Source organism: Neltuma alba, unplaced genomic scaffold (assembly GCF_004799145.2).
Source record: "Neltuma alba isolate B1F8T4 unplaced genomic scaffold, ASM479914v2 tig00013430_pilon, whole genome shotgun sequence".
Classification (NCBI taxonomy): domain Eukaryota; kingdom Viridiplantae; phylum Streptophyta; class Magnoliopsida; order Fabales; family Fabaceae; genus Neltuma; species Neltuma alba.
Window position 1 is genome coordinate 186,898 of NW_021637680.1, and position 12,347 is coordinate 199,244.

Sequence of the window (12,347 nt, forward strand, 5' to 3'; positions counted from 1 at the left end):
GGTAGAAGCTAGGACTTTTTTCGTTTTCCATCTTTTATTTAATCAATATACGCCAAGATTTTGGCAGATTTTCCGATAGGCAGCCGATTTTTGAGACTCTATTATTTCAAAATCAAAAGTTGTATATTACACAAGCTTCGTATATGACACCCGATGAATTTCTAAAACGTTATTTAAAGCCTTATATTTTGGGAGTATAATTAAAGAATAATATATGATTTTTGTGTTGTGGGAAGGTTTAGGGAAGACCCATTAAGTTTGAATATAATGCTTTGCTGGTACAAGAATACAAGATCAAGTTCCAAACCTGTCATGAAAGCTGAATCAAGTGTCGAGCACATTAATTCAAATTAGCCTTGGGAGTTTTAAATATAACGACCTCCAAATGGGGAATCCAAAAATGGTCATTTGAAATGTCTGAATTACAATGAAGTTTTGAGAGCTATTCTAAAACCAGGTTTTTGTGAAATTATCTAATTGCTTTCATGTGAAAAAAATCCCATGCCATTCGCAGCCAGAGCTCCCATTTGATCCTACCACCCTTTGGTTTCCGAAAAAATATATAATCATTAAGCTACTAAAATTTCTAAATAATATATATAGTGCAAAATATTATAAGATAACTGCCAAGTTTTAAGAGATATATGAAATGACAAGGGAATAACAACTTTTGTATGTTAACAAAACATTGAAACTAGTGACAAGTTGTGCATTTGCTTAGACAAGTTTAAGGAAGAACATATATTTAATAAATGAAAAGAACAGCCAAGTGAATAATAACTTTCGTTTAACAAATGAAGAGAATAGTTTAGCTAGTGACAAGTTATTATATTTGATGGCAAAAAAAAAGCTGGTGACAAGTTATTTGCGTATGTATATTAATAAATCTATGTAGAGACCTGCATGTAAATGATAAGAACAGTTAAGTGAATAACAATTGTCGCTTAGCAAATAACAAAAACTTAATTAATTACATGTTATTTTTGTATATCAACGAGTTTAAGTAAGGACTAGCGTATGAATAACAATAATAGTTAAGTGATGATTAACTTCTACATATATAGCAAATGACGAGAACAGTTAACCATTGACAGGTTTGGAACCACTTGGTATACTCTTCATCATCTAACGTAGTAACTACACATTTTAAGCTTGCCTCTTAGAAAGGATTATATATAATGGCAAAACACTGATTGATTAATATTACCTCCGGTCCTAATTATAAGACGCAGTTGACTAATTTGAGGAAATTAAGGAAGTAAGTTAAGTTAGTTATTTGTAACAAATAAGTGCTGTCATTCCTAAAATATCCTTGTTAATTAAGTGTGTTGATTAGAACTATCATTATTAGAAGGACTATCTTGGAAAAAATGCATAAATATGAGAGACAAAATGGATTGGGGTCTTATAATTAGGACCAAATTAAAAGTCAAACAGGGTCTTATATTAAGGACCAGAGGTAGTACATGATTTAAAGTTGTAACTATAGTGGTATAGGGCTGTTAATTGGTAAATATTTTTTAAAAAAACAATTTTAATGTGCATGTGCAGTTTGGCGCATATATATATATATATATATATGGGTGTGTGTGTGTGTAGTACATACACAACATGTATAAATTATTAGTTAGCCCACACAAATTACAAGGAAACCAAAGAACTAAAGAAGAGCACCATCCGTTATTTTCGGCTTAAAGATATATTATTGCTTTAAATATTTTATAATTAAGTGGCTTTTCAGAGGTTAATTAGGTCCGAATTGCAAATTGCCTTAGCTCACAAAGGAAAAAAACAAACAAACAAATAACAAAAAAGTAAAAGAATAATCAAAGGGACCATCAACACTGAGTGGAGCATTTAAAAACAATATATAAATATGATATGTCTTTAATCAAACCCCAGAATTGTCTGGAATTTCCAGGTTCTGCCTCCTCACTTTCACCTTAACCGAATCTCTCTCTCCCCCCCTATATGCTTTGTTATTTTCGTATTGACTCCTCATAAAAAGTTGTTCCTCATGATGCCCATATAGATATACTTATTTTTAGGGCACATACATATGAAACATGTGCTAAGTTTGCATATAATCATTAATTATAGAGCATTGGGGCATGCCAAATCTATAAAGTGGGTTATTTTATACAGATGCGTGTATGTGTGTTTAGCCAGGGTGACTAAACGAGGCCAAATTAATTGAATATAATTAGTCTGATATATAATAAAATTTAGAGAGTACATTTGATTTGGATAGTGGGTTTGATCAATGGGTTAGTTAAAATAGCTTAGTACAATAATGAGAGAATGACTTAAACAGCTTTATATTTAGTTATTGGTTTGGTATGGTTGTCTTTGATTGACTATAATAAAACAGCTTTTATCATAAATCAAATTGAATTAGTCTTTCAGGTTAAAAATACAAGTAATATATTTTAGAAGGTTTTTTAAAATCTAAAACATAAGTTACTTTTAGGTAATGTCTAGTTCTTTTTTTTTTTTTTTTTAATGTTCTGTCATTGATTGTAATTAAGAAGTGAGAGACAGTTAAATGTCAGTATTTTGTGGGGAAAATGTTCAGCCTCGTGAGAATAAATACTTTTAATGGAATTATTTTGATTTTAAATATATGTCAGTTTTAATTAACTGCATTATTTAAATGATTTTTAAATAAGAAATAAAGTAGCATTCAATATCCTAAAATTATTTTTTAGTTGCATTTAAAAATTTAATCTTATTTATAATGCATATTTTTCTGATTCTTTTAACACTTTAATCTTAGTGTGTCCTAGACTGAAATAAGATAATGACACTGCATTGGAAGATAACATTAAGAGATGATGGTGTACCAAGAAAATAACATTAGAATTAATGCCGGATATACCATAAATAATATTAGGATGTTGAATGCTACTAGAAAATAGCATTAGACTATTGAATGCTACATTATCTAAAAAAAATTCTGAATTTAAAAAGTACCAATCTTAGAAAGTTGGAAATAGAAATAACCTTCTAACTAGCAATAATGGAAAGCATTGTAATTTCTTATCCTTTTGACAAATTTAACAAGTTAATTAACCAATTTTTGACATAATTTTTTTTTTTATATGTACGAAGTTAGGTTAACGTGATTTACATTGGAGGAATTCAGTAAGCTGACAGTGGGATTAATTTTACACTCTCTTAAGTCCTCAGAAACTTTTGACTCTGGTATTCTTTTGAAATGTTATTTCACTGTTAAGGGTTCATTATGATTAAAAAGCAAGAATATTATATATATATATTTATATATCTATATATTTATTTTTATATATTGAAAGTGACTTTGATGGTGGCCTGAGAAAAGCATGATTAAGATGTTTCACTCAGTTGAGGCCACACAGACGTACAAATTAAAGCATGCATATTTGACAAGGACATTAATTAACTTCCCTCCTCATTAATTAATTAATTAATTGAGTTATATATATTTATATGGAGATTAGTGCAATAAAACTACCATAATTTTATTAGTATATTGCAGGAAATTTGTTAGCTATGTTCATATTGCTTTATAGGTATACATATTCCTTTGTGATCAATCAACTTTCCAACAAAAGGACAAAACCAAGAATTATACGATTTAACTTTCATTGTTGTGCAAAGTTGTCTACAAACACTGAACAAAAATTAAGGGCTATATTATAAGAGATTAAGTAGTAGCAGCCAGGGGTAGAATTAAAATAATTAAATAAACAAGTGTGAACGATAATGATTAGACCAATTAATAATTGTTTTATCTTCGTCATCTCACCAAGCTATAAGCTGTGACTGTGAAATGTCATTTCTAGATATTCACTCAAATGATGAATTGGCTTTTCTTTTTGTTAGATTATTATATGAGAGAGATGCACCAAGAATCATTAAAATGCAGAGGAGGTCGTATATCCAACATTAGTGCTTTTTCTTCTCATCACTCAGGGAATAATGCTTCTAATTAAGCTCGCAATTTCTTTTTTGTGATGCATCTAGTTGGCTCTTATCTTGCTGGAAGAAACTAAGCTCAAAGATCTTTATTTGATTTATAGCAAGAACGAAGAGAGAGAGAGAGAGATCTTTTTTTTATAGACACAAGTATCTTCCTAATACAGGCAATCATGTTCGAAACATTGTCGCGCACTAAATGTTGATACTTTTTTCAATAGAAATTTGGATATTGATTCACTACATCTTCAGTTAGACTCAGCCCTCATTGATAGATAGAGAAACCTAAGGAGATGACTTCTTATCAAAGTTTACAAACGCATAAGGTCCATGCATATAATTATTTAGAGGTGAAAAAACGAGCCGGGGCTGAAGGGCCTGGTCTAAAAAGGTTGCTTACCCTAATCTAGTTGGCTCTTATCTTACTTGAGTAAACCAAGTTCAAAGACCCCCGGGGGGGGGGGTTTGGGGGAGCTTCTTCCTACACAGAAGCTCACAGATGGATGAGGTCCATGTACTGTGATTATTAACACGTCTGCAAACCAAATTGCAAATATACGGAGGGGCAGGCCTGAACGAAATACGGGGAAAGAAGATTTGAAGGATTCTAAAGATTTAGATTTTAGAATATATGTTACTCCCTCCGCTCCTAAATATAAAATTCATTTTATAGTGTAAATTATACTACAAAATAGATTTTATATTTAGAACGAGAAGAGTATTTTACTTCTGGTAACATTTGAATTTTTTAAGGATATCGTGATCTGATCTTTCTTATTATTTCAGAAACCATTCTTTAACATCCACGGAATTTAGTGGCAAGAAGGTTCTCAAACGTACCAAATTCAGAGCCAAACCATATCGGTCTCGTCCCAATAATGTTTCATTACTACCACAGAAAACCACAAAAAAAAAAAAGAAGTCATGTTAACGTGCGTATGATAATCTCAATTTAACTAAATCTACGAGATGCTTTAAAAAAACTATAAGGTGCTTGAATATCTCAAATGCAGCAATGAAAAAGTATTCAGCACCTAAAAATTTTTTTAGACTCTTATATGTCTTAAAAGTTTTATTTCGTATTATTTCTGCTATGAACCATTATATACTATTAAGTTTTTAAGTTTGACCGTTAAATGCATCGGTTAAACCACATAATTTAACAGTTAAGTATAATGGTGGATAACGACAAGAGTATTTTTGTTACGAAAATAAACTTTTAGAGTATATAAGAGTCAAAAAATTTTTTCAGATACTAGGTGTTTCTTTGTGAATACTTTTAAGGTATTTAATTACCTCAAACCTTAATTAAACTCATAATCTGACTAACTTGAATTTAATTGAACAAGGGGTAAAGGTGTTCAAAAATTTCATAATTGGGGACATTTTTTGTCCGAAAATTTTGCGTCTCATGAAACCATCTCATGTGCATCGGCCTTGCCATGAAAATAAATCCCACCTATTTGACTAAAAGCCATGTAAGATTTTCTCTTATTTATTTCCTATGTCCTAATACAGTTCCAAAATTTGGGGAAACTCTTTCCAAAGATTCAAAATTTGCTAACTAAACCAGTTTGCAGATAGATATATGCAGCCAAGTTAATTTTAAATATATTTATTTTAAATAAAATACTTTTTTTTGCCTATCATTTTTATATTATGATAAGCAACTGATATAAACTTTCAAATTTATGCAGATAAATTTGAATTCCATAACAATAATTTCGAACATAACACGTCGCTTATGATATATATTCTTTTAACTCTCTCTCTCTCTCACACACACACACTAGTATATATAAAACCCAAAGTTATATGAATCTTTATCATCTAAAACTTTAAGTGACAGAAAGATAAAACTTTACACACACACGCACGCACACAATGTAGCTTAAAGGCACGTTATTCACTCTGCAGATGTGATTTTCATCAAGTCCATGAATGCTCAACTTGGAGGCTTCAAGTTTGGGTGCTTCCCCCCCCCCCCCCCCGGGGCCGGGTGGCGGCAAAAGAGCACTATATTGATTTTTAATAACTGATGTTTACATAAAGGCGGCGATTGATTAAGGTATAGCAAATTTATATTATATGCAAATCACAATAATAAATTAAAAGAAAATTTAAAAAAAAAAGCAAAGAAAGAAAGCTTTTAAAAGAGGTGAGATATATAAAGCAAACCATGACATTCACAGAACCAAACAAGATATTCATCAACCAGTTTCTCCAACAAAAATAACATGAGAGGGCTTCCCATTACTTTATGGGAGAAGAGAACTAGAAATGAATAATACAGTTTCTTGTTACTAAATTCACCAAATTTGGGATGATCAGTATTTGAGAGACGCGTTCTTGGCTGCATTTTTAAGCACGCCAGTTTTAACAGAAGAAGCTGGATTTATGGCCTTTCGTATCTTAAAAACGTTCCATGCAGTGTTAGCAGCATGTCCTGCAGTTGCAAGCACATGCTCTGTAGCTTCCCCTGCATTTTCTCCAAACCTGTTCATCAAGCATCCAAAATCATCTCATATTCAAATTTGTTGTGTGTCTTAATTCTGAATGTAGAAACTTGTTCAAGTATTTGTTTTAGGTGTTTGGATTATGTTTGTATCTTTTACAGTGTACAAGGCATATGAGAAATTTTGTCTTGACCTGTGGGAAGATGTTTCTGAGCAGCTCATCCAAACAACTTAATTCATTTTGTTGTCTCGCAAATTCATGATTGTCATCGCACATGCTAAAAAAAGTTTTCATCGATGAGAATAGCTTCTAATATAAATGACTAAATTAGGTATTTTAGGAAAACTAATGTGTATTTATTATATATAACTAATTTAATTTATTTTCTTAATCTCTGTAAATTAGCTATCTAACTTCTATATTATAAGCTAGAGGAAGTAGAGTTTAAGGAAGTTTCATGACTTTTAATTACTCTTTCAGTCTTTAATGTAAGAACTACTTAACTACTACCTCTAGTTCTACTTATAAAACCTTGTTTATAGTCTACAAACGAGATTTTATAATCAGAACCGGAGGCAGTAATTTGAGTAGAGTATGGAAGCTAAATAAATCACTTGTAACACATTCTCACATACCAAAGAATACATCAAAATGAATTTTTTTCCCAATTTTATCCTTATTAAAATTTTTTCTCTCTACAATTATCAATCATTCCCATATTTCTCCATTCTTTCTCTCTTTTCAATAAAAAATAAATAAGGGTAAAATTAAAAAAACAAGCATCACATATAGTACAAGTGACTTATATCTAGAATTAAAATTTTCTCATAATAGCGACTTATATTTAGGACTGGAGTGGTATTGCTATTTATAAGTTAGATGAATAGATGAATTTGTTTGAGAAAGAATAATAAATATGAGAGACAAAATAGATTAAAATCTTATACTCCTTCGGTCCTTATTATAAGACCCCATTTGACTTTTTATTTGGTCCTAATTATAAGACCCCAATCTATTTGTCTCTTATATTTATGCATTTTTTTCAAGATAATCCTTCTAATAATGAGAGTTTTAGCCAATATACTTAATTAGCAAGGATATTTTAGGAATGACAACACTTATTTATTATAAATAACTAACTTAACTTACTTCCTTAATCTCCTCAAATAAGTCAATTAGGTCTTATAATTAGGACCGGAGGAGTATTTATTATCAAAACTAGCTTTCTAACCAGTTCATATATTTCAGACCAGAGGGCTACCTGTTGGTGACGCTTCTAGTTACAGCGTGGGAGGTTGCAGTAAGTGTCTGTTTCTCAGCAGCTTCAGCTGCATCAAGAACCTTGTCTGTGACATGGAAACAACATTGTAATGAACAACACACAACGTTACAAACCTTGAATATAATAATGAATCTTCCATCAATCCAAACCTAGGTTTCATTAATGAGATTATATTGACTTACTGACTGCATCAAGAGAAGCCAAGAGCACCTCCCCAGGAAGCATCTTCAAGAAAGCCTGTCCTGGTTTTGATCTCACAACGGGTCCCATCACTGATCCACTCACTATTCCAACTCCATTCACCAATGACTTGCTTAACTTCTCTGTCATCTTCGACACATTCCTCACCCTACATTACAACATTTTCATCAGATTCTGCCCACTATATATGTAATGTATCAGTTATATCAGTTACTTTTGGGTACCGTTTAAGATTCTGGTTCACTTGGTTCTTGTTCGTGGAACCAGAACTAGTGTAGCCCCTACTATCTCTGCGCATGAAACCATTGTTGTTCTGTTCAGCGCCACTTTTTAGGATTGTTTCTCCTCCTTTCTGGATCTGCTTTTCCCCCACTAATTTTAGATCAAACTTCAACAAACATACTTACCATAACACAGATATGGAGCAACCAAAAAAAAAAAAAAAGGCTGTTGGGACAATTATATATACACATGTTTTGGAGGCACTGAAATTAATATCATCAAATATGGGGCCATAAACACACATTTTTCTTTCTGTAATAAAACAGGGTAGTTAAAACTGTATTATTGGTTATTGAATTGATCAAAATAGTGGTTCAAGAACTAGTGGTTCAAGAACTAGTAGTTCAACCAGAGTTACTTAGCCTAGTCATGATTAAAATATACAAAAATATTTATATATAAAGCTGAAAAGAATAATATTTAAATATAAAAGATATTAACACACAAGTAAATAGAACATTTATACACAAACTAAATATAAGCCAATGAAATAGAATTACTGAAGCATAAATATAATGGATGATTGGTTTTTTTCCTTGTATTTTTTAACCCAAAATGATGTTAGTAAGGAGAGAAAAAATATAAAACCTAATCCATTCAATCTGTCAAAACTCTTGATCAGACTAGTTAACAAACTAATTTGATCTAAGTGACCAACCAAGGTTGAGCTTTCATACATGCATAATACACATATCATACAGCTTAGAGCTTTTAGCTCACGTGACCATACACTTCCTTTCATAGAGGATGCTCTGGGTTATATACCTCATGCTGTCAAAATAATGAAAATAGAGGTAAGTTGGTCCCTTCCCTATAGGGAGGGGGTGTTAAATTGCCTAAATATATAGGGTAAAAGTGTCACACATATTCCTTCCCGTTCGTGATATAAGTCGCTTTGAGAAAAATAGCTTGGTAAAAACTATAGTCACCTGAAGAATAATTAATTTTTATTTCTTAATTTTGTCTCTACAATTAATATTTAAATATAACTTTATTTTTCTCTCTTCTTTACTACCTCATTTAATATTAATAAAATTGAAAAAAAGTAATTTAAAACATATTTAATGAACTAAATTGACTAATATTACGAATCAGGGAGTACAATGATTAGTTAGGAGGCAAAAAGTCTTTGTAGGGCCATTTGTCCCTTCTAGCTATAATACCCGCCCTGCTATTGCATACAGCTAACATTTTTCTTTCTGCCTTCTTTTTCCCCTTGGCAACAAACACACCCACTAAAAGTCAATTATTATCTTTATAACTTAGGGGGTGTTTGGATAACCTCAAACCATGGTTTGGAGAATAACTTCTGGAGAATAGATTATGGAGAGAATAGATTTTGAAAGAATAGCTTTTCTGAAAAAGTAATTCTGATAAAGTGAGAGTGTTTGGATAGTTGTTGTCAGAAGTACTTTTTTATATGTAGAAATTACTAAAAAGGACATAAGTATAAATGATAATTACATATAAGATATATTTCATAATATATCTTTATTTAAAATAAATAAAAAATATTAATAAAAAAAATTAATACGTACATATATTAATAAAATAAATAAATATGTTTTTTCCCAAAATAATTTAATAAAATAATTAAATATGTACATATATTAATAAATAATATATATTAATAAAATATGTATATATATATATATCACCGTTGGAAGCTACTGAGGGACCAATAATTACCAACGACTATTTTGACTCCTCAGAAGACTCCTCAGAAGCGGGTGGCGTGCAGCTTCAACCGAAACCAAGGTTTCCAGCTCAAAACCATGGTTTTGCTGGAAACCATGGTTTTTAAAATTTTAAGGGTGTTTGGCAAATTTTTTGCCAAACCATGGTTTGGGAAGCCAAACCATGGTTTGGCAAAAAACCCAAACACCCCCTTAATAAAAGACCTAATTAATTAATTTAGAGTTAAGAAAATTAATTAAATTAGTTATTTATAATAAATAAGTGTTATCTTTCATAAAATACTCCTGTTAATCATATGTATTAGCTAAAACTATCATTTAATAAAACATTCAACACGTGACTATTACAAAGACTACTTTGTAAAAAAATAAATAAATATAAAAGACAAAATGAATTAAAATTTTATATTTAGTATCAAATTAAAAGTTAAGCTATGTCTTATGTTAAGTATAGGAGGCAGCTGTTACCTTACATTAAGATATCACGTTTACATTTATCATCAGCATCAAAGCATTAAGTTTTACATTTGAGGTTTTAAAAAGTGATGTTATCTAATGCAGGGGATAATGAAAATGGGTAAATGAATAATGAAGTAGAGAAGACAAACCTGGTTGGTATAGGCATTGCTACACATGAAGATACCTCTCACAATTTGACCAGTACCGCCGGCGATTGCCTTTGCCAGAAAATGGTTATAATCATCAACCCTCGGAGCAAACTCCTTCCAATCAATATCATTCTTCCTACTGCTCGATTTCAGTCCGGAGAAGCAAGCATGGTCCTTCAAGAACGAATCCAAATACCCCAAGTTCCCAATACTCTGTTCTGAGAACGTCACGCCATAGCTCAGAGGCTCGCCGTCTTTTACGGCCAGCGAGAAGAGGTAGTTCACCGCAGTGAGCTTCACCACCGGCTCGTCCTTCGTCAACGGCCATTGAAGGTCGCCGCCGACGATTCTTACGATTGTGGCCAGTGACTCGTTATCGTCGACGACTCTGACGATCTCGAAGTGGCCTTGTGCCAGTTCGATGGCTTCGCCGTCGTCCATGAGATGAACTCTGCATCCTGGGAATTCGAACAGAACTTCTTGCCGGAGATTTCTGGGTTGTGGTGGTGGTCCTGATGAGTATTCTTGAAACGAGGTCGCCATGGGAGGCTGAGTTCTTGAGCCCCGGAAACAGCAACCCATGTCTCTGTCTCCCTGTGATTATGTTTGCTTCCGTTGGGGACCGCAAGTTTTGGAATATTAATGAAGATAAAGGCAAGCAAGATGAAGAAAAGGTGATATGTTTTTCTTTTCTCTTGTTCGCTTTATTCTGTTCTGATATAAACTAGCGTTATATATCTAAAGTGATGGGACTTTCGGTTCCGGTGGAATATCGAAGTTAAAATCAAAAGCATTAACATGGAGGAAATGTTTGAAATAATTTATAAGTAGTTTTTTAATCATAATTTACAGAATATGAGATAAATATATTAAAAGAATTTTATCTCATTTTACATGAAACGTCACACAAGTGATTTTAACCGTGAAAGCAAACAAAACCTTAAAAAGTGTTTGGATATTCTCATAAGTGCTCTTAAAGCACTTTTTTTAAATCAAAACAAATTTTTTTACATATTTATTTTGTATAATGTAAAACTATTTTTATTTTTTTTTGGTTGAAAAGTGTGCAAGTGGAATTATATGGGAAACAGCGTATGTTAGTGGGAAACGAGGACTTTTGTGGTTTTTGATACTTATAGGGGCTATGGCATTGAGATTTTCCTGCGACATTTTCTGTTCATTTGAGATTATTTGGGACAGGGGAATCTGTACTGGTGTGGGAGATGCCTTTTGCGAGGTTCTAATGGATGTTAGTTGCCATAACCACCACTCTTTAGCGTGGTGGATGTGAAATTGAAGATTTTGCGGAATCTAGTTCTGATTGCAAATGGATGATGCTCTTAATTTTCTTTTTTATGAAGAATGCTTTTCTTCTAGCGTAGGAGAAGGATAAGCATCATATAATTCATATTTCCTTCCTCCGGTTGTTGATATAAGCTAGCTGGAATGTTAGGTTTAATTTTAAATGCTACCCCGGTCCTAATTATAAGAGCTAGTTGATTCATTTGAGGAAATTAAAAAAAGAAGTTAAGTTAGTTATTTGTAACAAATATATGTTGTCTTTTCTAAAATATTTTTACTAATCAAGTGTGTTGGCTAAAACTATAATTGTTAGAATGACTACCTTAAAAAAATTGAGTAAATATGAGAAATACAATGGATTAGGATCTTATATTTAGGACTAATATAAAAGTTAAATAGGATCTTATATTAAAGACCGGAGGTACTATAAAAATTTCATTAATCTTATTTTTAATATTTATCTTTTTTCTGATAATTAATTTACGTAATTTATAAACTAATATATAATCTAAATTACAGTATCTTTTATATTAAAAATTGGACGGAATAATATAATACACA

At 31.6% G+C, this 12,347-nt stretch overlaps 1 protein-coding gene across 1 annotated transcript; it reads right to left on the reverse strand.

Annotated features, from left to right (window-relative positions):
• Window positions 1-6,121: 6,121 nt before the first annotated feature.
• LOC114737316 (senescence/dehydration-associated protein At4g35985, chloroplastic) lies at window positions 6,122-11,170 on the reverse strand. The gene is made up of 5 exons (XM_028925232.1): window positions 10,485-11,170; window positions 8,122-8,255; window positions 7,879-8,045; window positions 7,676-7,760; window positions 6,122-6,453 (listed from the first exon to the last, which is right to left on the reverse strand). The coding sequence occupies exons 1-5, from the start codon at window positions 11,064-11,066 to the stop codon at window positions 6,285-6,287; spliced, it is 1,137 nt and encodes a 378-aa protein (XP_028781065.1). The 5' UTR covers window positions 11,067-11,170; the 3' UTR covers window positions 6,122-6,284.
• Window positions 11,171-12,347: the final 1,177 nt, after the last annotated feature.